This window comes from Accipiter gentilis, chromosome 34 (genome assembly GCF_929443795.1).
Source record: "Accipiter gentilis chromosome 34, bAccGen1.1, whole genome shotgun sequence".
Lineage (NCBI taxonomy): Eukaryota > Metazoa > Chordata > Aves > Accipitriformes > Accipitridae > Astur > Astur gentilis.
Genome location: NC_064913.1, coordinates 16,419,972 through 16,441,087, shown reverse-complemented (window position 1 = coordinate 16,441,087; position 21,116 = coordinate 16,419,972). Strand labels below are relative to the sequence as shown.

The 21,116-nt window shown below is 48.2% G+C and overlaps 2 protein-coding genes across 5 annotated transcripts; one reads left to right on the top strand and one right to left on the bottom strand.

The window, feature by feature from the left end:
• Positions 1–291: 291 nt before the first annotated feature.
• On the bottom strand, positions 292–21,092 carry APOLD1 (apolipoprotein L domain containing 1). 4 transcript variants are annotated; one of them, XM_049792309.1, is made up of 5 exons: positions 20,871–21,092; positions 18,771–18,931; positions 8,364–8,500; positions 5,026–5,197; positions 292–2,923 (listed from the first exon to the last, which is right to left on the bottom strand). In XM_049792309.1, the coding sequence occupies exon 5, from the start codon at positions 2,916–2,918 to the stop codon at positions 2,178–2,180; it is 741 nt and encodes a 246-aa protein (XP_049648266.1). In that variant the 5' UTR covers positions 2,919–2,923; positions 5,026–5,197; positions 8,364–8,500; positions 18,771–18,931; positions 20,871–21,092; the 3' UTR covers positions 292–2,177. The 4 variants fall into 4 exon arrangements, with proteins under 4 accessions (XP_049648266.1, XP_049648264.1, XP_049648268.1 ...); XM_049792307.1 differs by lacking the exon at positions 20,871–21,092 and adding an exon at positions 19,335–19,359; XM_049792311.1 differs by lacking the exon at positions 20,871–21,092 and adding an exon at positions 19,335–19,359 and having other exon boundaries at positions 8,369–8,500.
• Positions 20,110–20,963, top strand: LOC126034516 (histone H1.10-like). Its single transcript, XM_049792314.1, has one exon. The coding sequence runs from the start codon at positions 20,110–20,112 to the stop codon at positions 20,770–20,772; it is 663 nt and encodes a 220-aa protein (XP_049648271.1). The 3' UTR covers positions 20,773–20,963.
• Positions 21,093–21,116: the final 24 nt, after the last annotated feature.

Genomic DNA, 21,116 nt, shown 5'->3' with positions numbered 1-21,116 from the left:
CATATGCACCTCAGTGTTTGCGTGTCAGAGACCAACATCCACAGCGTACATGGGCTAATATGCACATCAGGGTATGCACTCACACAGACATAAACACATACGCTCATACACAAATGCCAGCTGTGTGGCATGGAGCTGGTGACCTCACTTTTCATTCTTGCCTTCTGAACATGTCCAGCTGCTCGTATTGATTCCCTGGCTCCAGTGCCTGGACCATGAAGTCGAGGTGGGTGAGCCAGGGGGCAATTATGTGATCACATGCAGGTGTGCAGAGAGACACTGACACAAAAGTGTTTCATGATCATTTAATCGAACCAGAAGTGTACTTGTTCATTTCTGGCAAACAGGCATGGGCATTACAAGCATCTGAGTCATGCTGTAAGGGACCAAAGCTTTTGTTCTTCTTATGTGTAAAAACAAATGTTCATGTTATGAGAGGAAGAGACAAAAAGGACAGGGATTCAAGCTTCATGAGGTGGAGTGTTGCCCTTCCTAAGAGTTTGCTCAGTGTTACAGAATTACAGAGTGGGTTTTTCTGATCATCTTGATTCACGCATCTGCAGGGAAGCTTCCCTTATCCATTGGGGCATACTGGTGGAGGTGGAATTATCCCTGCATTCACTCCTCTAGTTGTCTCAAGTTAGTTTCTGGGGTCTCTTCTTTGTACCTCTTCCAGGTACCGACATGATCCCTGTCATCACAGTACTTGAGAACTTTTCAATATTTGCCCCAGAAACGTCCTTGTGAGGTAGGGAAATGCCACTATCCCTATTTTAGACAGAGAACTGAGGCACTGAGGGGTCAAAAATCACAAAGGACATAGTTAACAGAACAGTCACTTGAAACAGGGTCCCAGTCCTTCCTCCTGCTTCATAAGTGCTCTGCCACTGAATCATCCTACTCCTCTGCACCCCTCTTGGGTATTAGTACCAGTATATATTTTGCTGACATGAAGCCTTCCCCGGGAAGCATTGCTAAGAGTATGTGTAGCTCTCCATGAGTGCTGCCTCCTCCCTCACAAACTACTGCGGGTCTCACAGACTGCTCAACTGCATGGAGAGCGGCACTTCCACCTCTCAGATATGCTCCCATCACAGCTGGGCTCCAGCTCAGACCAGTAACACCAACCTACAGTTCCCTCCTTGTTGCAAGAGATGTAACTGCTTTCTTCCATCAGTGCCCTGAGGCAGGCTCTGGTCCCAGGGTCACTGACCTGTCCTTCTCCCTGTTTTGGTTCCTAGGATCTGTCACTGGCTGACGGTGTTTCACCTATTTGATAACTGCCAGCATTCAGGTCACACTTTCCTTTTCCTACAGGGACTTGCCCTCCCTCACAGCCAAAGAACAGGTAACTTGCTCTCACATGCCACAGACTTGCTTTGCCTCTAAGAACAGCTGCTTTCCCTTGGAGCAGAGGCCTCCTTTTGAAAAGAAAAAAACCAAAACCATCTTTAAATACAATATCAAAACCTTAAAATAATCCTATGTAAATAAATAGAACACAAACATCACAGTTCTCAGCCTGGAGAGGTTTCTTCAAAAGGGATAACAATTTTTGGCCCTGCTATTTCACCCTGGGATGATGAGCCATCCGCACAGTCTCTTACAGCTGGAGCTGCTTCCTTCAACAGCCTTTCAGATGTACCTTGGTAATGGGACTGTACTCTACTGGAAATCGGCAGCTTCTGGCTTTTTGAGGGTACCCCAGCCCTTTCACCACTCATAGATTCATAAGTTATTTACAAACCAGGTTCAGTCAGCACCAGGACTGCAGGGAGTTCAGCAGCCTCCTGCCCCGCTTCTTTTTGCTGCCTTGGGGAAGCAGAGCCAGGGAGATGGCTGGGGAAAGACAGGTCTGAGGAATGTCCACCCACCCCTGCCTTCAGGCTCTGGGATCTGCTGCTGTGTACACGATAGTCCACGTGTCCGGTGTCCGTCGTAACCTCCAACCTGAATCAGGTGGCTGCTGTCAGTCGGCGGGGGCTGTGTGTGTGTGGAAGCTCTGGCTTCCTAGCGGGAAGGAGTTTGTGTTCATATAGATGAGGCACATGAGATGTGCACAGCTGTGCGGATTAGCACCACCGATATTATGATAGCAACAGGTAGCAGTGCTAACGGTGGACAATTCGTCATGTAACGTCTCCAAGCCCGGTTTTACTTACGGAGCAAACACTCTTTCAGCTGGATGTTCTCAGGATCTCAGCAGTGTTTTTGGCACCCAAGCTGAGTCTCCTGGTGCGTGGGGAAAGCTCTGTCCTGGACTCAAGAAGTTCACAAACTTCATCCATTGCCCTGGTGCAGGTCTCGAGGTTGGCAGCCAGCTTCTGGATTTTGGCCTTCAGCACGGCCTGGCTCACTTTTGTGACCTCCTTTGTGTATTCTGGCACGAGGAAGCTGTGGGAGCCGCAGAAGACCATGAAGCAGACGGAGTTGTACAGCGAGATGGAGGCCCTCTTCTCCGACTGGCGCAGCGTGGGGTCCCCCGGCCCCTGCCCCCGGCGGAGGAACTCCAGGCAGCCGAGGATTTCCCTCATCTGTTTCCGACAAGTCGTTGCGATTTCCTGCACCTTCCTCACCTCCCGGGAATTGCAGAGCACTAAGGAGAGATCAGAGGTGATGCTGACGGCCCCCCCGGCGGTGGCCAAGCCCAGACCCACAGCCGACGCCAGCAGAGAGGCTCCCAGCGTTGCCGGGCTCAGGGACAGCCCCACGATGGCCGTGACTGCTCCCGCGGCGGTCAGGGTGCTCCCGCTGACGTTGGCAATCAGGGACCTTTTGCGGAGCTTGTTGAGTTTACGAGCCGCCTTGTGAAGGTGAGCGATTTGGCCACGCAGCCTCCGCCTCTGATCCAGCAGCTCTGCGTGGAAGTGGTGCGTGGGGTCTGGTGTTTGGGGAAAGGCAGCACCGTTTCTCTCCATGGCCTCTGTCCAGAAACAGAAAAGGCTGGGTTGGGATTTATGTTAAAAACATCCATGAGACCTGCTCAGCCTGGACCACCATTTCAGGGATGGCATCCAGCCAGTTTTTTTTTTTTCTTCACCCGGCTACATGAAAGGTTTGCTGTCTGCACACACGTACACACTCACGTATACACACACACGTACACGTACACACATGTGCATTTAATTACCATGTCCCACTGTAACTTTCAGACAGAGGAACTTTTAAATGTTTTTCTTGTTCCCTGAGTAGACTAAAATATCTTAAGGGCTGGGGTCAGAGGTGCTGTTGTTATTACCTCTGTGAAGACACAAAACGTCTTTTCCAACCCTGGGGACAGAAATTCCCTTGAGATTAAGTGACCCAGTGCCCAGAGTAGTAACGCTGCCAGAACTAATGTGTTGTCCCCATGATGAGATTCAGAGGATCTGCAATATTCAAGGGCATCTTTCCCAAGAAAGGGCAGGCTCTGAGGAGGTGAAAGCACCCTTCTCAGGTTGTTCTTTAGGGGCCTTTTCCCATTAAAGGAGGACAGAGGGAAGCTGCTGAGGGGAGTCAAGGTCTGGCTTTTCCATCTAGGAGGTGAGAAGCTCATTGATGCCTCAGACGGGCATTGTGAACATCCTTCCTTTCTTTAAGCCTAAGCAACTCAAGGTCCTGCAGCATTTTTTTCCTATTGTGACCTGGCGTCAGGGTCTGGACAAAGATGGGAACCATTGTTCTGTGGCGCTTATTCCAACCTGTGATGGTGGATTACCAGTGACAGCGGCAAGGAGGCCTATGGACCTTGCTTAAAAGGTTCATGAGGGGCACATCAGAAAAGTGAGCCCACTTTCAGTGTGCGCTCCCTTGGGGATGGGGGAACAGTTGGAAATACAGGGACCTGTATTTCTAGAGGGTGAATCTTCAGGGTTTCTGTGCTAGTCAATCTCTGTTTTCTCTCTCTGTTCTTTGTCACAGGGGTAGAAAGAAATGTTCCAATAAGCATTTTCAGGTTGCTCTAGGGCTGCAAAGTGCTTTACAAAGGAAGCCAGCACCCTTAACTCTGCTTACATAGAGGGCAACTGAGGCAAGGGAGGCAACAGGAGTGATGTAGCATCACCAGCTGTCTGGCGGGAGCAGAGCTTTTGTGCTCCACAACACTGCACTGTGCACAAGGCTGGGCTGCGTCCGTACCTAGCAAGGTCTAGCCACAGAGCTAAGAAGCTATTTGCAGTCCATAATGCCCTCAGAGCCAAAAGAAGTCTCTGCAGCAGAAAGATTGTGTCCCAGAGCCAACTAAGAAAAACTATTCATTGCTGCAGCCACCTTTTCACTTCTAAGTCTTCTATACTGTGTGAACTGGAGGTGCCTGGTCCCTCACATGGCACGCTATTTAGTTAGGATCCTTGGGGCTTTCATTCTGCAGAATCTCTGTGTTTCAGAAGGAGGAAACCATAGCCTTTTCATCCTGAAGTGTGTAAGTAAATAATTCTCACTGCAATTTTTTTCCCTTCTACTTGTCCTAATCCATTTTACGCAGAATTCTTTAGGGCCTCCCCCTACGCCCTTCAGAACAGCGACCCCAGTCTCTCTTGGTATCATCGGGCCATTTGAGCCGCTTAGTACATTGTGCTTTTCTTAGCTGGAGGCAGCGTCCTCTTATTTTTTACACTATAGCCAGAGATGAAGCTGAAAGCGCAAGGACTGACACTGAGCTAAATGGATACTGGCACTTAAATGAACAATGAGCATATCATCAATAAGTTAACAACAGATTATTATGACGATCATTAAATATATCGATTCCTGTAGCCTCTTAACAATTTGTTCTGCAGATTTTCTTGCTGAGAACAGTCTCAAGTAGTAACAGTGGCCATCTCACTGCAGTTAGTAGAACAGTCATTCAATATATAGCATAAGCCGTACAGTGGTGCATGTCTTTGGCATACACTGTTTTATGCCAGCATAAAGGAAAACAAAACCAACTCCTGCTCTTAGAGAAAAATCTCCCCAACAATAAAGGTATACATTAGTCCCAAACCTGCAAATGCTTTCCTAATACAGTGCTCGGAGAGACTCCAAAAAATACTGGTTCAAACTTACCTTTAGTTTCCAGCCGACCTCCCCAAAGACAAATTTTGATCTGTTTCTGGAGGAGACCAATTTATAGCTCCTGTGGACCAATTGCTGCGATGGGAATGCTTTGCCTCATACTGGGAGTTTGCCGTTTCCTGCTCTCCCTTGTGCAGAAGGATGTGACACACTGGAAAGTGACCTGCGGGACAGCGAGCACACATCATGTTCAGGAAACGATCCCTGCGAATGAACATTGTGTGTTCGCTTTTCCTGAAGTGTAGGGGGAAAAAGATTTTTAAAAAAATCTCAGCCTATTCCTGGCGCTGAGCTAGTGCAGTCATTCCCCTCAGGGAACAGTTGCCTTTCCCTGAAATAGCAACTGACTTTACTCTGTGCTGGAGTCGCCAATTGCTTGATGACTGAAGTTTCCCCCCAACACACGTTTAGAGCCAGTGGAACACCAGCCAGCCAGCTACTTCATTCAAGGCCAGTGTACTTTTAAAATCCCAGCTCTTTGGGACAATTGTGCGTGTGGCTGGCTGGAGCACAGCAGTGCTGCGTGAGAGATGGAGCCGGTGCTCCGCTCCATAAGAGGGAAGCAGCTCCACAGCAAGACGATTGCTCTGAATTCCCATCCCTTCTCCTTCTGAGCAGGTAAAACCGTGCAGCATCCTGCAAAAGGAGTGATCTCCCTGTGGTTTTGCTCTGTGTCTTAACCATGGGCACCATGGTGGTTGAGAAACAACCATGTTGTTTTCCTAAGGGGGCTGCCCAGCCATCGATGATCAGAAAGAAAGGGTCACTGGGATCCCCTCTTTTGCCATCTGCTGTTGTGCCCACAAACAGACGTGGCCAGAGGGAGGAACTGATGAAGGTGTTGGGGAGGAACAGCCTAAGTGACACTCCTGGTGCTGCCTTTCACACTGAGCCAGGGCCGGCTTTAATCAAAGACAGATTCTTTGGATAGGGTCAGGAAAAAAGGATTTTTTGGTGGCACTCAGTGGTGCAGCCCACCTTAGACCAAAGTGACATGTGTCCTTATCGACACAGGGCCTGCGGTGCCAGGGACATCTGTTTTGAGCAGTTGTGCTTGAAGCTGGGGCATCTACTTTTCTTGCTTGGTGGATTCTTGCTCTTCAGGGCTGTTTGTTGACAGGGAACTTCTGCTTGTGTCCTAGTGTCCCCCTGGCCTGGCTAATCTGAAAGCTACCTAGCTGTCACTGAGTGGTGAGGCTTTACTGTTGAATGTGTGAGATGTGTAGCTGCGCGGTTGCTGGAGCTGACCTTAGGAAGGGACAAGGACTGAGAGGCAGCAGGCAGGGAGAGGAGAAGGCTGGGATTACTCATTTCAATGGCAGCTTGGTTTTAGATTATCTTTAAATGACTGTGAAACAGTATGTCAAGTGTTTTGTCAGGGGTGGGCCTGCATGAGATGGGACATGAACGGATAAATAAAGAGCATTGAAGAGCTACTTCAACCTGTCACAGACCTGAAAAGAGAAAACATTGTTCTGAAGATGCTTAAATAAGCAATCTTGGTCTGTTACACTTTGTACATATTGCACGTTAACAGGAAGGTGAGTTTTGACACTGAAGGAAACTGTGCTTTAGCCCTTCCCTTTGTTTTAGCAAACATATGCTTGAATTGGCGCCCATCTGCCTTGGCGAAGGTTTGCAGTTGAGAGACACAAGAGTTCTTTCGCACATTCCCAAATAGAATAGGCTTTTTTTTATGTAACTGCATCTGCATTAGGACTTGTGCCAGCAGAGGTGTCCTTGTTAGGACAGTGAGTTTTGGTAAAAATGAAATAATGAGGAAGAAAAAAAAAAAAAAAAGGTCTAGAATGAGCCTGAGAAGATAAAATAGTTTTGGTTGCTCTTCTACCTTTCCCGGTGGTCTTCTTTCAATATACTCAGCTGCAAAACATTGTCAGAAACCCCTGCGATGCTCAGTGCATTGCTGAGGACATGCTTAAAGTGCAGAAGAGATAATTCACTTTTTTTATAGTATTCCCTCAGAGTTTCCTGTACACTGAAAGACCTGCACTTCACATAAGATGAGATGTTGGTCTCAGCCTAGAATGGTTTCTCACAGGGGTCATCCCTGGGCTCTTTCACTATCTAAAGAACATGTTTCCCCATAATCCACCCCAATAATGAGGTGCATACCCAAAGAGTAAGGACTTCCCATGAGGAGCTGCAGATGTCATCTTGATTTTAAAAAAGAAATGTGTACTGGAATAAGAAACATTATTTCCCAGGGAGTTGCCCTACAGCAGTGTGCTGTGATCTGTTTTTGTCCCTGCTGACACTCTCACGAGCATCCCTTCAGTGAGAGTGCTGGTCTTTGCTCCCACCAATAACTACAGAGACCCCTCTGGCCAAGGCGAGCAGGTGGGAATGGGAGCAGGATGGGAGAGGAGCATCTTCTCTGAGCACATCCCAGGGACTGAAAGGCTTTCAGTGCCATTAGCGCACCTGCCCAGATGTGAGCACATCTGCTGAGTCACCGAGTAGGTCCCAGGGGCCTGCCTGGAGTGAATCTCACCTCCCAGAGATCTCAGGACTTGTGGGGTAGGTCTGACCTTCACCGGGCAGTCCTGCAAGCCAGCGGAGGCCTCTCCATCCTGACTGGTGTACGTTTTCACCCAACCCCTCTGCTGCTGCAGTCTTTTTATTCTTGGCCTGTGAAGCACTTGGGCTTGAGGGTGGAAGGGGCACAGCAGGTGTTTCACAACTAGCCTGGCCAAAAATGGTCCCTCTGCTCCACCTTTTCCCATCCAGCCACATCCTCTTGAACTGGGCAGAAGCCGGACCCATGCAGAATCTGCCCTGAAGGCACTTTGTGGGAGCAGATGACCAGGAAGGGGAAGGAAGGATGTTTTATTGCCTCAGCTCTCTTCCTTCCAGTGGATTTTGGCAGAAAGGACTAGTCTTTCTGCTCTTGTTCTCTCCAGCAGAAGGGTTATATAGCAGAAGTGTTTATTCTGAAGCTGTTCAGAGTGACTGCAATTTGAATGTAAATGTGTAACATTTGAAGCTGGAGTTTCAGTGATACACTTCCTTTATTAACAGTGTTTTGCTCAAATAATTGAGTAAAATTGAGTAAATTTACATTCAAATATCATCTTTTTAATAGGGGATTTCTGTCAGGCTTGGTACTTTCAACCTTAACTGCTGGATCCTGGGGCTAAAAGTTGTCTTTTTTTTTCCCTTTTCTTTTTATTGTGGCCAGCTGAATCGATGACAAATTTTAACTCTTCACAGCAAGACATTCATTCAAGTTCAGTGGGAACTTGAATAGGCCAAAACTAAAACAAATAAAGCAAATTAGATCAGAAAGGTCTTCATTGGCTTTTACTAACCTTACCGGTACGTCCAAATTAATTTTTGGAAAGCATTCCAGAATAAGACAGGCTGCTCTGGTCTCTGGTGTTTGCGGGACTTGCTGAGTTTGGAGGCAGCTACAAAGGGCAGGGCAGGGTCGGGGGAACAGGACAGCCTGTGGGATGGAAACACCTCTTGTTAGTTCCAGTTAAGTAGGATAGTAGCCAAGTGCATTGACTGTGCCTGTTCCTGCTTTGTGAGCAAGCATTCATGTAACAAAAATACCATCCTAAATTGCCTTGTCAAAACACTGCCAGCAGTGTTTGCAGAGATCAAATATTTATTTGGAGATGGAGAGCGAATTTCTGCAATGGACTTAAACAGACCAGCTTATACTGCCATTTGCCACCTTTAATTATATGTTTCCGTGCAGGCTGTATGGCATAAGACGCTCTCGCTGACGCACGAAAAAACAGCTCCCCACTTAGCCCATACGCCTCCAGCCTTGCCTGTGGCACGGCTGACGTGACTGAGTGCGGCCGTGTGCAGGTTCTGCGCAGACCCGTGCTGCTGGAGGACTTTTCTCTGTTCAGTGTCTCAGCAGTAGCAGCAGCAGCACCACAATGAGCACGTCTGGCTACCTGTACCCTCAAGCACTGTAGACAACAGGGAATCGTTACCGCATTTCCAGAACTGCAGAGAAACCTAATAGCTTGGTGAAAAGTAGAAATTAGGTAGCCTGGTTTCTTGTAGCACTTTTCCTGTGGACTTCTTGATGGCTGAGCTCACCTTGCAACATTTTTCTTGAAGGAAACAAGAGTCTGGATTCTTCTCACCTACAAAATTACTTAGTTGCATGAAACTTGCAAGAAGTTTGTGTCTTTAAAACCTTGACTGCTTTGTCAAATTCTGGCTGAGATTGCCCAGGAAGCAAAAAAGCTGCTGGTTGACAAAACTGCCAATAGCCCCATTCTGTGACCCTCATTTCTTTCAAATCATTATTATTTTTATCAAGCCAGGACTTTTATTTTCAGGTCAGGTCTTCCATTCTCAAAATATGATAGCTGCAAGGTGATTCCCAGGGCTGGGAAAGTAATCAGAAACATTTTGTCCTATTGCCAGTGTGCTTTGAGGGAGGGAGAAAGGGAAATGTTTCCTCACTAAAGGCCAGACAGATCTTTTTGTACCTTTGTTCGCATTGACATTAAGAGATAACCTGGTGCGAGGGCCTCAGAAGTTGCTTATTACACACTTCCCAGACCTGATCAGAAAGAATAGCTGTCAGTAGTATAAACCCGTTTGAAGGGAAATTCATGAAGAGCGGGTGGTAGTCTCATGAAGGAGCTGAGGACATCTTTCAAGCCCAGTACCAACTCTGTTAATGGGAGATCTGGCAAGAGCAAATCACCACTCCTGTGAGCCCTGGGAGCCTTAGATTCCAGAAGAGGGGAAGCTGGCTGTCTGCAGAGCCAGGACGTGATGGGGATGGGAGCTTGGGTTTCTCCCAGGCTCCTAGTTCAGCTGTGTGCTGTGCCGAGCACTCTGCTGCCCGGTGTCCCTGAAGCAATTTCACGAGCCTACAGGGATGGTCAGCAGATGCTTTTGGCCAGGATGGATTCAGCCTGCTCCCTGCACCCTCCTGAACAAATGATCAGGACATGGGAGGGAGGAAAGGAAACCTGGGAGAGAATGCGCTTCCCTGCATCTGCAGATACGCCCTGCACGGTTAGCAGAAGCCGTAAGGGCAGGGCATGGCTGAGTGACCCTGTGGTTTGCAAATACATGCAGTTTTAAAAAATACTTTCTAAAAATGGCATCATTCTGGGAGGTACAAAGGCTTGGAGGGGTAGAAAACCTCTCCAGTAGTGTCTGATCAAATGCAGCCCTTGAAAAGATCAGGTAGTGCCTCTTTTTTACCAGTCCAGTAATATAAGAAACCCCAGCCCACCCTAAAATCAAACAAACCAAGCAAACAAGCAAAAATGAAAAAAAGATATTTCCTCAGCTATTCTTTGTTTTTTTCTAACCCACTCCAGACACAAGCAGCAAAGAGAGACCTGGCTTTTGCGCCTAGCTGAGCTGGGCCTGGGACTAGACACAGAGGACAGTAAAGCTGTTTGTATCTCCCCAGGTTGGATGGAGCCAAGACAAACCCTGTTGTCACTGAGGGCAACCCAGAACAGGTTCTGCCTTACACATTACTTCTCACTGCCAGAAGATGCTCTGCTGGCAGCTGGAAATTCCTGGGGTGAGATGAGGAGATTCTCCTCTGAAACACCCCAAAAAGTATTTTCAAGTAAAATTCTGTAAAAAAAACCTTTTAACAACAGCATTTCCTTTGAGTTCTGTGACATTTGGAGCTCTGGGGAAAGGGAAACCCTAAGGTACCCCAGGGAAGAATTAGATTACCGAGGACCACTCTTTTGACTCATGCTTACATCAGGATCCTGGTCCATACAAGTATTATGCAGAAGAGATGCCTGTGTGGAATGCAATCTCCTCTTTATTTCCTCACAGGCTACGCGTGGCTACATGTTTAATTTAGTTGTTACGATAGCTTTTCCCAGTTTATTTTGTAGCCTGTCTCCTCACTATATGAGCTCTCCCTTTCACTCTCCCTATCCCATTCCTGATTAGAGGAGACATCCACGTGCCTTGGGAGGACTGCTCCAGAGGACACCCCTGGAGTAAGCTGCCAGACTGAAGTATGCCATTCCCATGTACATACAGGGTCTTGTGGCTCATGCTTGCTCCACGCCATATATACAACCCCTCTTCTACAATGCATGTTCCTTGCAGTATCCCTAACAGGTCCCTTTCAGCACTCATCCCTCCCCCGCTTTGTGCACACACGGGGGGTCCAGCATCCAGCTTTCCAGCCTAACTCCTCGTTTTGAGGCCCAGGTGGGGAAGAACTGGGGCTGGAGGGCTAGAGGAGTTTTCCACTACTCTGGGGAAGGACGTGAAGATGACAAACTTCACAGGGTACATGGGTAGCCCCTAGGATAAGCCAGAGAGGCATTCATTGTCACGGTCTCCTTCAGTACCTGTGTCATAGTGAAAGGAAGGAGAAAAGCTCTGGATGCAGTGTGTAAGCTCCTGGGGAAGAAGATGAAAACCAGAATGTCTGTGCTTGCCTGGTGCTGAAAAACTCCCAGTACGCTGCTTGGGACCGGGGAGGGACGTGGATGGCGGCTTCACAACCTGGCTGAGAATAAGGCTTCAGCAGGGGCTGGGAACACTTCTGTACTACAGAGCACTTGCACAGGAGGGATGGATCTCATCTGGATCAAAAGAGAAAATGGGCTTCTGGCTATGAGTATTCAGGAGGTTGTCAGTGAACTTTTTAACTGAGGAGTGGGGGAAAGCCAACCAGTGGTGACATTTTTCAGGATGGTGTTCCCAAGGATAAGACATAGTAAATTCTGTACCCTCTAGGGAAGGATCCATCACGGGTTAGCATAAAACAAGAGGGTTAGCATTCAAAGAAAAGGCCAGGGAACAAAATCAGTGCTGTCATTGTCTCAACATCAGGGCTTGAAGCCTGGGGAAAAAAGACAGGAGTACTGGCCCATTTTGCTGATATGGTAGGCACTTTGGAAACCTTGAGCTTGTTAAAATGAAGCTCAAAGGAACAGCTGGGAGCATTAAATCCTCACAGGTTGATGGAGATGGCTGAGGTGACCATGCTGGGGACACAGCGGTGGGGCTACCACCCACCCTGAAAGGCCTGAAAAAGGGAAAGATGCTGGCGCTGATAACAGGAGGGAGGGTTGAGAGTGAGAAAGCATCATTCAAAAAGCTGCAGGTATATCTGAGTAAAGAGCACAGAAAAGAACATGAACTGTAGCAGATTAAGCATAAAAATATAACTGAGCTGTCCAAAAAGGGATTAGAAGATCAGCTAGTTAAAAATTCAAAACTAGTACAAAATCCTCCATCTGTCACAGCAGCGGCAAAAATCCTGCCTGAGAGCCTGTCAGCCCATAGGACTCTTAGTCTATAAACCTACTGGCCATGGCAAATGCTGGTGGAGCTATAATGAGGGTCAGAACAGCCTCCTGGATAAATACAGCCTTTTCAATAATGCCAGCATAGTTTCAGCATGCAAAGGGAGGTCCGGCCTTACAAACATCTTGGAGGTTTTTTTGATGAGGTCAACTAGTATGTAGGGAAGAGTGATCTGGTTGATGTGATCTGCCTGGATTACCAAAGGCTTTTGGCAAAACTTCTCTGAAAAGACCTTAAAGAAAAGTCATCAGCAGCAGGATAAAAGGGAAAATCTAGCATGGATAGCTGACAGAAGGTTGAAAAAATCATAGGGCTTCTGAAGGAAGGTCAGCAGGGAGTTCTGCAGGGTTCTGCACTAGTGTCTCTGCTCTTTAACAAGTTCCCAAATGATGTAGGAGAAGGGGTGAACAGTGAGATGATGTGGTTTGCTGACAATATGACTGGCCAAAGCACTGGTGCAGTTGTTTGTTTCAGTAAATATCAACATAAATGTAATGTTGATGTCCACTAAGTATCATCTTAATCCATGTTTGCTCTTGCAGCTTGAGGGAGTGGATAATTAAAAAAGATAATTTGCAACCTTGACCCATAAATCCCATAACTCAAACTGCAGCCATTTAATTGTTATTAGTGGTCCTAGGCATCATTCAAGCTGAGAAGCTTTGCAATAGGTTAACATGAGAGGCAGCAGAGCTGTGTGTGGAGGACAGTCACTGGTCTGCCATTTGCTGCTGCTGAAAGCAAAGACGCTTTTGCCTGGAGCATCCCCACCTCCAGCCACCCCAAACCTCCCTGGACTGGTCCTGTGCACTGTGAGGGCAGTTTCCTTCTATACTTCCCAAATGTTGCTCATACAGGTACCACTGCTCGCATCCGTACTGAACTCAGTATTTGGCAGGAGGTGTTTGGGACGGCCTTTATGTCCATCTTGAATCAAGACTCTGAATTTGACAAACCTGCTCTGGAGAACTGGTTGTGAACTCTGCCTTTAAGGGCAAATTGCATTCTTGATACCTAGATCAGATTTTAATCCAAATCCACGAGACTAACATCTCTTGGAGTATCCTAGGCCTCCCCTCTAGGCTGGGAATTATTTTATATTTGCAGCACATCAGAGATTGAGTGACCGTACAGATCAGATGACAACATTTTGTACTGAACTGGTATAGCTCTAGAAAAACGTTTTCACACTTGAAGCAGCTCTGCAGGCTTGGAGAACTGGAACTGGGCAGAGGGGGTGGATACGGCCTCTCCTTGTCAGCCCTTGCTTGAACACCGTGCAGTCAGGGAGCTGGATCAGGGCTCAGAAAGTAAATATGTTATTCTATTTTGTGCCTCTTTAGACAGGTGTCTGAAGATGAGCATCCTTTTTTCAGCTTTAGTACAGACCAAGCATTGCACATGAAACTCATTTTCCTCTTTCACCGTTCTATAGGCAGGTTTTCCCACGGTGGGTGGTTATGAAGGAATATAGCAAAAAGCAGTCTCTTTCCCTAAAAATCTCTTCCTCAGTAGGAGTCTTTTCCTCCTTAGCACAGTAGACTGTAAGTAGGCATTGGTAATTGGGCCGCCTACTTCTCACCACCTCTTATGTTTCAGGAAGCACACAGTAGCTGCCGAATTTCCTGAAGTATACTCAAAAATCACATCAGTTTGGATCCAGGACCTCTGATTACCAGCATGAAGCTACAGACAACTCACACTTTCTTGCTCTTCTGCAACAATTTCAACAAACTTGGGAGGTGTCTGTTATCACCTGATGAGCAGGGAACCAGAGGTAGGGAGGAAGCTGGTGGTTTGCTCATTGCCTCGCGGGCAGAACCAAATGGCGAGTGTAGGTGGTCTCAGTTTCAGATGAGCGTTTGCTCCCTGAGGCTACCCAGGGACCTAGCACAGCTTTTGTAATACCGATCAGGCCATGAATTTAAATTCCCCTGTTCTGGGCCTCTTCAAGACTGGAGGGTGAGACTTTCCCCATTTTAAGTGTATATCATACTTCTGATTCTAGACAGCTTGATGTGAGGAATACTAATTTAGCCTTCAAGGCCACAGCATTCTTTTCTTTATATTTCTTGGAAAAGACAAGACATCAGTAGGCCAACAGGAATCTTTCCCGTGTAAGGCCCCTGGGACAGAATTTCATTTTTTTTTCCTGAATATGGAAGTGATGGGACAGCTGTCATAGGAATTCTCATTTGAATACATGCCAGCAATAAGGAAAGAACATTGCTCCATGCAGGTAATTTTTAAAAACCCCTTAGAAGCTGTTCATCAGTTCAAAACTACCAGAGGAGTCTAGTGGAAAAGGAACAAGAGACATGGGTGTATTCACGGTCCCAAAACTAAGCACTTTACATAACACACCTTACATATGCTCAGAAAGAAGGTGGCAAAACAGCCCACCAGAAGTATTCCTCCTCCTCCAGCTCTTCTCTGAAGATGCCTGCTTGCCCAGCTCCACGTAGCTTCCCTGTTTTCGCAGGTGCAGTAATGCCAGCAGCTATTTTTGCGCTTAGCTCAGGGCAGCGCTTCAGCTGCTGGACATCTGTGCCAAACCGCTCCTTTCCTTTGCAGACTCTGCAACCCAGCGTCCTCCAGGAAAAGTGCAGGGAACGTCGCCTGCAGTCCCTGGCCTCCCGCAACACGGGCAGAGGGGCCAATCTTCTCCCCCCAGGACGGTCGCCCACCTGCGCTGAGCCACTGTGGGCTTGTTTTCGTGAGGGGGCAGCTCATCTCCCTGGCTTCTCTGCAGAAGGTGAGGGGGCTGCAGGTGGTATTTGGGCACTGTGGGTCCTGGTGGTGGAAGGAGGGAAGTGAGAAGAGTTAAAGCTCTCCGTTAGGAAAGGAGGAACAAAGCTATTAATGCAGGATCCTTCCACCCGAAATGCAGTGAGTGCTCTTCTGCAAGCAGGTCTTTTCCCAAACCGTGGGCCACAGCACTCAAGAAGTGAAACAGGTCCAAAAGGCAGCTCTTAAGCGTCTAGATTAATCACAGAACAGCTAATATACTTAGCTGCTGATAGTAGGTAAAGGCAGTCGTCCTTTCCTTGCCCAGGGTGGGCACCAACGGGGACCAAGTGAGCCCCAAGGGCTGCACGCCAGCCAAAAGTTTGAGACCAGCTGCCTTAGACGAAACAAAACTGGCCGAGGCACCCCTGCGACGTGAGCGTCATGGTTCAGAGTGGCACGGGCAAGGATGGGAGTTCCCACCGACGGTTAGCAGGGAGACGTGTACCTTGTCATCCAGACCAAAACTGTGGGTCAGCGTTTTCTCCAGATAGCAGCTACAAGGTGGAACAAACAGCTTTTTCTGCTGGCCCCTTTCGGGTTTTGTGACAGAGCTGGAGGGGATGGAAATGCTGTTATCTGGCAACTGAAGCTGGCTACTGCTAGTCCAAAATGTCTCGAGATGTTTCGCTGTGAGAGTCGATGAAATGAAGGTGGAAGGGTGGTTCGGATCCAGCTGACTGGTCACTGTGGGCCCTATACAAGGTCAGCCAACCATTCCCACATTTTGGTGTGTTTGATGACAGAAGAGTTGGGGATCGCTAAACTGAGGTGCAGGAACTGTTGTTCTCGGCTGTCTTGAACCCCGAGCCGGTGACTACCTCCGATGTCCACGGTAAGCGCAAGCGGCAGCAGAGTTTTGTTTTAACGGAAATCTCCTTGCCTGTCTACTGGGACCGTGCTCAAACATTTGCATGCGACTTGGCCGAAATTGCTCTTTATTGTCCGGATCCAGCGGGTGCTGAAGCAGCAGCTTTGAGAGCCTCTTCTAGCCCCTGCTCCACCAAGAAGGGCTCCTACCAGGGCACCACCAGCCCTGCCTGTCCCTGCCCAGCACCTCCTGGGGCTCCCCGCACCCTGCCCGGGTCCCAGCACCCCTTCCTTCAGCCCCTCGGAGCCGCCGCGCCGCAGCAGCGCCAGTCTCCAGCTCCGCTCAGCCCTGCCCGGCCGCGGCCCCACTGCGCCGGGGAGGTGCCCAGTGCCCGGGGCTGGGACTGGGGCCGTGTCTGACCCCGGAGCCTCTCCCCGGGCCTGATCCTGACCCCGCCTGCGGACCGGCGTCCTGGCCTGGCCGGTGTGTGTGCGGGAGAGAGACGGGGTTCGTGACAAATTAAAAGTCAAAACGAGCAGACAAACTCATTGCGCTTTGAACAGGTTCTGTTTCTTCCCCTGCAGAATCAGATGAATCATCTCTGAACCATTTTTCTGCTGACAGGAAATGGTGAGAATTAACATATATAGCTGGGCCTCAGCAGGAGGAGGGTGGAAACCATGAACCAGACAAAAATTGGGGGATCCAAGTAACTGCATTTTTAAGAAATGTGGAGAAGTGACTCTCAGTTCTTCCACCTCCAAAATGGGGATGGGCTTTACGCGTTTGGGAAAGGTGTGGCAATGTGAAATGAATAAATGCGGGGCAGTTAGATACTCATGTGGAAAAGTCAGAAGGAAGGGGAGGAAAAGGAGCAAACAGTTCAGGAAGAATTATCCTCAGTATGTGTACAAACAGCTGAACACTGAATCTCTGTAAGGTGCTTTTCCTAGGACTCATAATGCCATCTATGGTGGCCACTATGCTTTGTCACCTACTGACAGGTTAAGTATCGCAAAAGGGACATGCAATAAATGGAGAATTACCTTAATCTTGCAAAAAATTGCTTGTTGTCTTGCAGGCATTAAGTTTAGTTTGGCTTACTATGTATTTTTTCAAGTTAGTAGGCATATGTTACTGGTTATAATAATCTATACTTTTCATGCTGGCTGCGAAGTGCTCTATAGAGGCTTTCAGATCTAGCCCTGCAGTCTGAGCTGGCTCACATTGGTAGCACCAGTAAAAAATGTTCTGTAGGATTTGCTGGCAAATCTTTGTTACTCCACCAGATATCTCTGTTCATTCTGACAGATCATGTAGAGATGGGCAACGTGGAATACCACTGAGGTCCTGTTGTTCTTGCGGATCTCCTCGTCTAAGGTGAGGCAGCAAAACTTGCTGTAATTGTGATGGCAAATGCATAAGAGGGAGGGAGAATCTCTCCCAGCAAGTGTCCTCCCTGTCTGCTCCCTTTCTGTGTCTGCATTGCAGGGAAATGTGTACTACTTCTATGTATCCTAATTGAGCCTGATCATGACTAGAGTAACGACTGCTGGGGCATAACTTCAGGCTTTTCGTGCTGCTAATCACACAAGGAAAAGTAGTATTTGGGGGAGGAGGGCAAATTGTCCTTGTGTATTCACTACTGAATGAGGTGACACTCTTCAGCTCTCCTCCTAGGCCTTGATTTTTTCGCTGGTACTTCTGCATCCTCCCCCTAATACACATGGCTTGACTGCTTGTGACATGGTCATGAGACTATATTGTCTTCTTAACAATAAGGGAAGGTAATAATGGAGTAAACACATACGTGGGAAATCAAATAAGAAGAAACACTTAAAATAATTACAAAAAATAGCTTCAAGGCCATTTAACATTTGATGGAGATCGATAGCCTCAAAAGAAGAGTAAGATAAGGACTACAACAATGCACTACAGTGTTGCTCTGGCACATGTTGAGAGGCTTTTCCTGAGGAGACAGTTGGTGTTGTAGTTATCACTGCTATGCAAGATTTAGACATACAGCTGTATTCCATCCGACTGTGTGTGTGTAAGGAAACAGTCTTGAAAATATCAAATTACAGACTAGAGGAAAATGTGCTATTGTGCTGCATTATTACTCTTGCAAAATAAGAGTTGCAGAAAATGGGGGAAATTGTTTTATTATGAGGTAGAAAGGCTTCTGTCCCAACCCCAGTATCGGCATTGCCCCAGTTTTGGCATTGGTAATGTGAAAAGGATTGGTGAGTATAAAAAGATTCAGCTTACAGACACTGTAACAAGTTTAGTTTTTAAAGGACATCAGGGCTTTTACCAGGCCTAGGTGGGACGGAGCAGACATACAGTCATCCACCTGATTTCACGAAACATTAGGAGACATTAATAATTTCACTATTCAATTCTTTATGCCCCCTATTACTATATGAAGTAAATGTGTTACGGTCAAGCTCTCTTGCCTTTGTAGAATTCCCAGTGAACATTGCTCTATAAACGAGCCCACTTCCAACACAACTTTGAAAGCCCAGATCCAGATTTGCTGAATTTGCCATCTTATTCACCTTCCCTGTCTCAGGGATAACTCCTCAGCTAGGAGACCTCAGTGATGAGGAAGAGTTAGAAAGGAAACATAAGTGGGAGAGAAAAATATGTTTATTTTCCTAAAGTCCTTTTAACCATAATTATACGAGAAAAGGTCAAACTGCCTATATGAAGTTTTAAAGAATGGGACTTTGTGAATTAATTGAAGATTAAGGGTCACCCAAAATCTTCAAGAAGTTCATTTGCCTTCCCTGTAGTGGAATCAGAAAGAGGAGTGAAGTGATATTTTTCCACTCACAGATCTTGTGTTTCGTTGAAATAGTGAAGTTGATCATCTGGTCAGCGTCATACGTAAACCGTGCAAGCGCAGTTTGTATACATGAGGTACAAATGCAGCAATATGATGGTGCTAAACTGGCTGATGGCCATTAAACTTCAAGGTAAATGAATTAGGAGCTCCTGCCAGAGACACGAAAATATATACAACATTTTAGCTGATAAGGAGGTGTGCATACTAATAGAGTAGTCACCATGTTGTAGATAAATAGCTTTGTGCTATTTAATAATAATAGCATATTATGTAATAGAAAAATCACTTTGTGCTGCAGCTGAAGGTTTTATGTACAGAAGCTGCTGTGACTTGGTCTGTAACCTGGAAAAAGAGCAGTGAGCAAAACCTGGAATTTTTCTTCCTAGCTTGGCAGCAAAATATGAATAAAGTGGTGCTTTCACATCTCTTGCAGACTCAATCTCTGCCATTTTTTTTTTCCCCGTGTAACTGAATCATACCAACAGATTTTACAGAAACAACACTGTGTGCTTTATTTAGAGTGTGGTCTGTTTCTGTATGCCAGAGACTTACATGAAGCTCAGTGATTTGACGCAGACCTCTTCATCTTTGGTCTTCGTGTCCCAATTTATTGCATTAACATTAGAGAGCCTTTTGCTACGGTAACAGCAGCAAAGAGTTGCAGAGAAAGTAGCCCATTCTCACGTAAATAAAGTATACGCTGTCTATTATTTCACGCACAGCCTCTGGAAACTTTAGCTTTGGAAGCACGGGTCAAAAAAAATCCCTCGCTGAGGGTTCCGCTGTAGCCAGAGGTAAAAGCCTCGGCAGGAGAAGCGGAGGCACGGCTCGCGGGAGTTTGTGCTACCTCACTCTCTTTGAAACCATTTCATTTTAAAGACTGCCACTCTAACTGCTCACTTTATTCGCTAATGTGACAGAGACCTTCTGAAGATTAACACTGACTTTCCTGTCTCTCGTTAACTTTGAAGGAGAATTTATAATTTACAAAGAAAAACAAAACTTTCGCGCTCTCAAGCTCCGTTCGGTTCCAGGACTCGGGATTTCTGGTCCCCTCCCTACCCAAACCCCACTCTTTTCGCGACAGGACACCGACGGGCGAAAATAGGCACTTCCACGGCCTCCCACATGTAGGAAAGGGGCCATTTGGTGACAGATAAAATAGAAAAAAACCCGTTTATTACCCCCGAAGAAACACAAGCCGGAGCGCGGGGCGCCGGGCGGCGGCGGGGCGGGGCGGGGCGGGCGGCACCAATCAGCGCCCGCCGCGCTCCTATAAAAGGCGGCGCCGCCGCCGCCACCGCCCAGTGCTGCCCGCGCCGCTGTCATGGCCGAGACCGCGCCCGCCGCCGCGCCCGCCGCCGCCGCCCCGGCCCCCGCCGCCAAGAAGCCCAAGAAGGCGGCGGGAGGCTCCAAAGCCCGCAAGCCGGCGGGCCCCAGCGTCACCGAGCTGATCACCAAGGCCGTGTCCGCCTCCAAGGAGCGCAAGGGGCTCTCGCTCGCCGCGCTCAAGAAGGCGCTGGCCGCCGGCGGCTACGACGTGGAGAAGAACAACAGCCGCATCAAGCTGGGGCTCAAGAGCCTGGTCAGCAAGGGCACGCTGGTGCAGACCAAGGGTATTGGTGCGTCGGGATCTTTTCGTCTTAGTAAAAAACCTGGCGAGGTGAAGGAAAAAGCTCCGAAGAAGCGGGCGGCCGCTGCCAAGCCGAAGAAGCCAGCGGCCAAGAAGCCCGCCGGCACCGCCAAGAAGCCCAAGAAGGCAGTGACAGCGAAAAAGAGCCCCAAGAAAGCGAAGAAGCCGGCGGCCGCCGCGGCCAAGAAAGCGGCCAAGAGCCCCAAGAAGGCGACCAAGGCTGCCAAGCCCAAAAAAGCGGCGGCAGCGGCGAAGAGCCCGGCCAAGGCGAAGACGGTGAAGCCGAAAGCGGCGAAGCCGAAGGCGGCCAAACCCAAAGCGGCCAAGGCGAAGAAGGCGGCGCCCAAGAAGAAGTAAGCCCCTGTGGAAGAAACCTCTTGCTCCGCATTTAAACCCAACGGCTCTTTTAAGAGCCACCCAAATTTTCTCAAAAAGGGCTGAAACGCTGTACTTACCACGCGGTTAGGGGGTGTGTGGGGAATGGTAGTGCGCTGGTGAAGGCGCCTCAGGGACAAGCAGAGCGAGCAGCGAACCTCAGGGCAGCTTTCAAAGCTTCTTTCCGCTGAGCCGGGGAGAGCAGAGCTGCGCGCTGGCGGCTTCGGAAAGCCCGCACGGCGCGGAGATTGGCTGCCGCTGCGGAAGGGCCGGGCGGCTTCTCAGGAGCTACGTCAGCACCGCCCCGCCCCCGGGACGGGATAGGG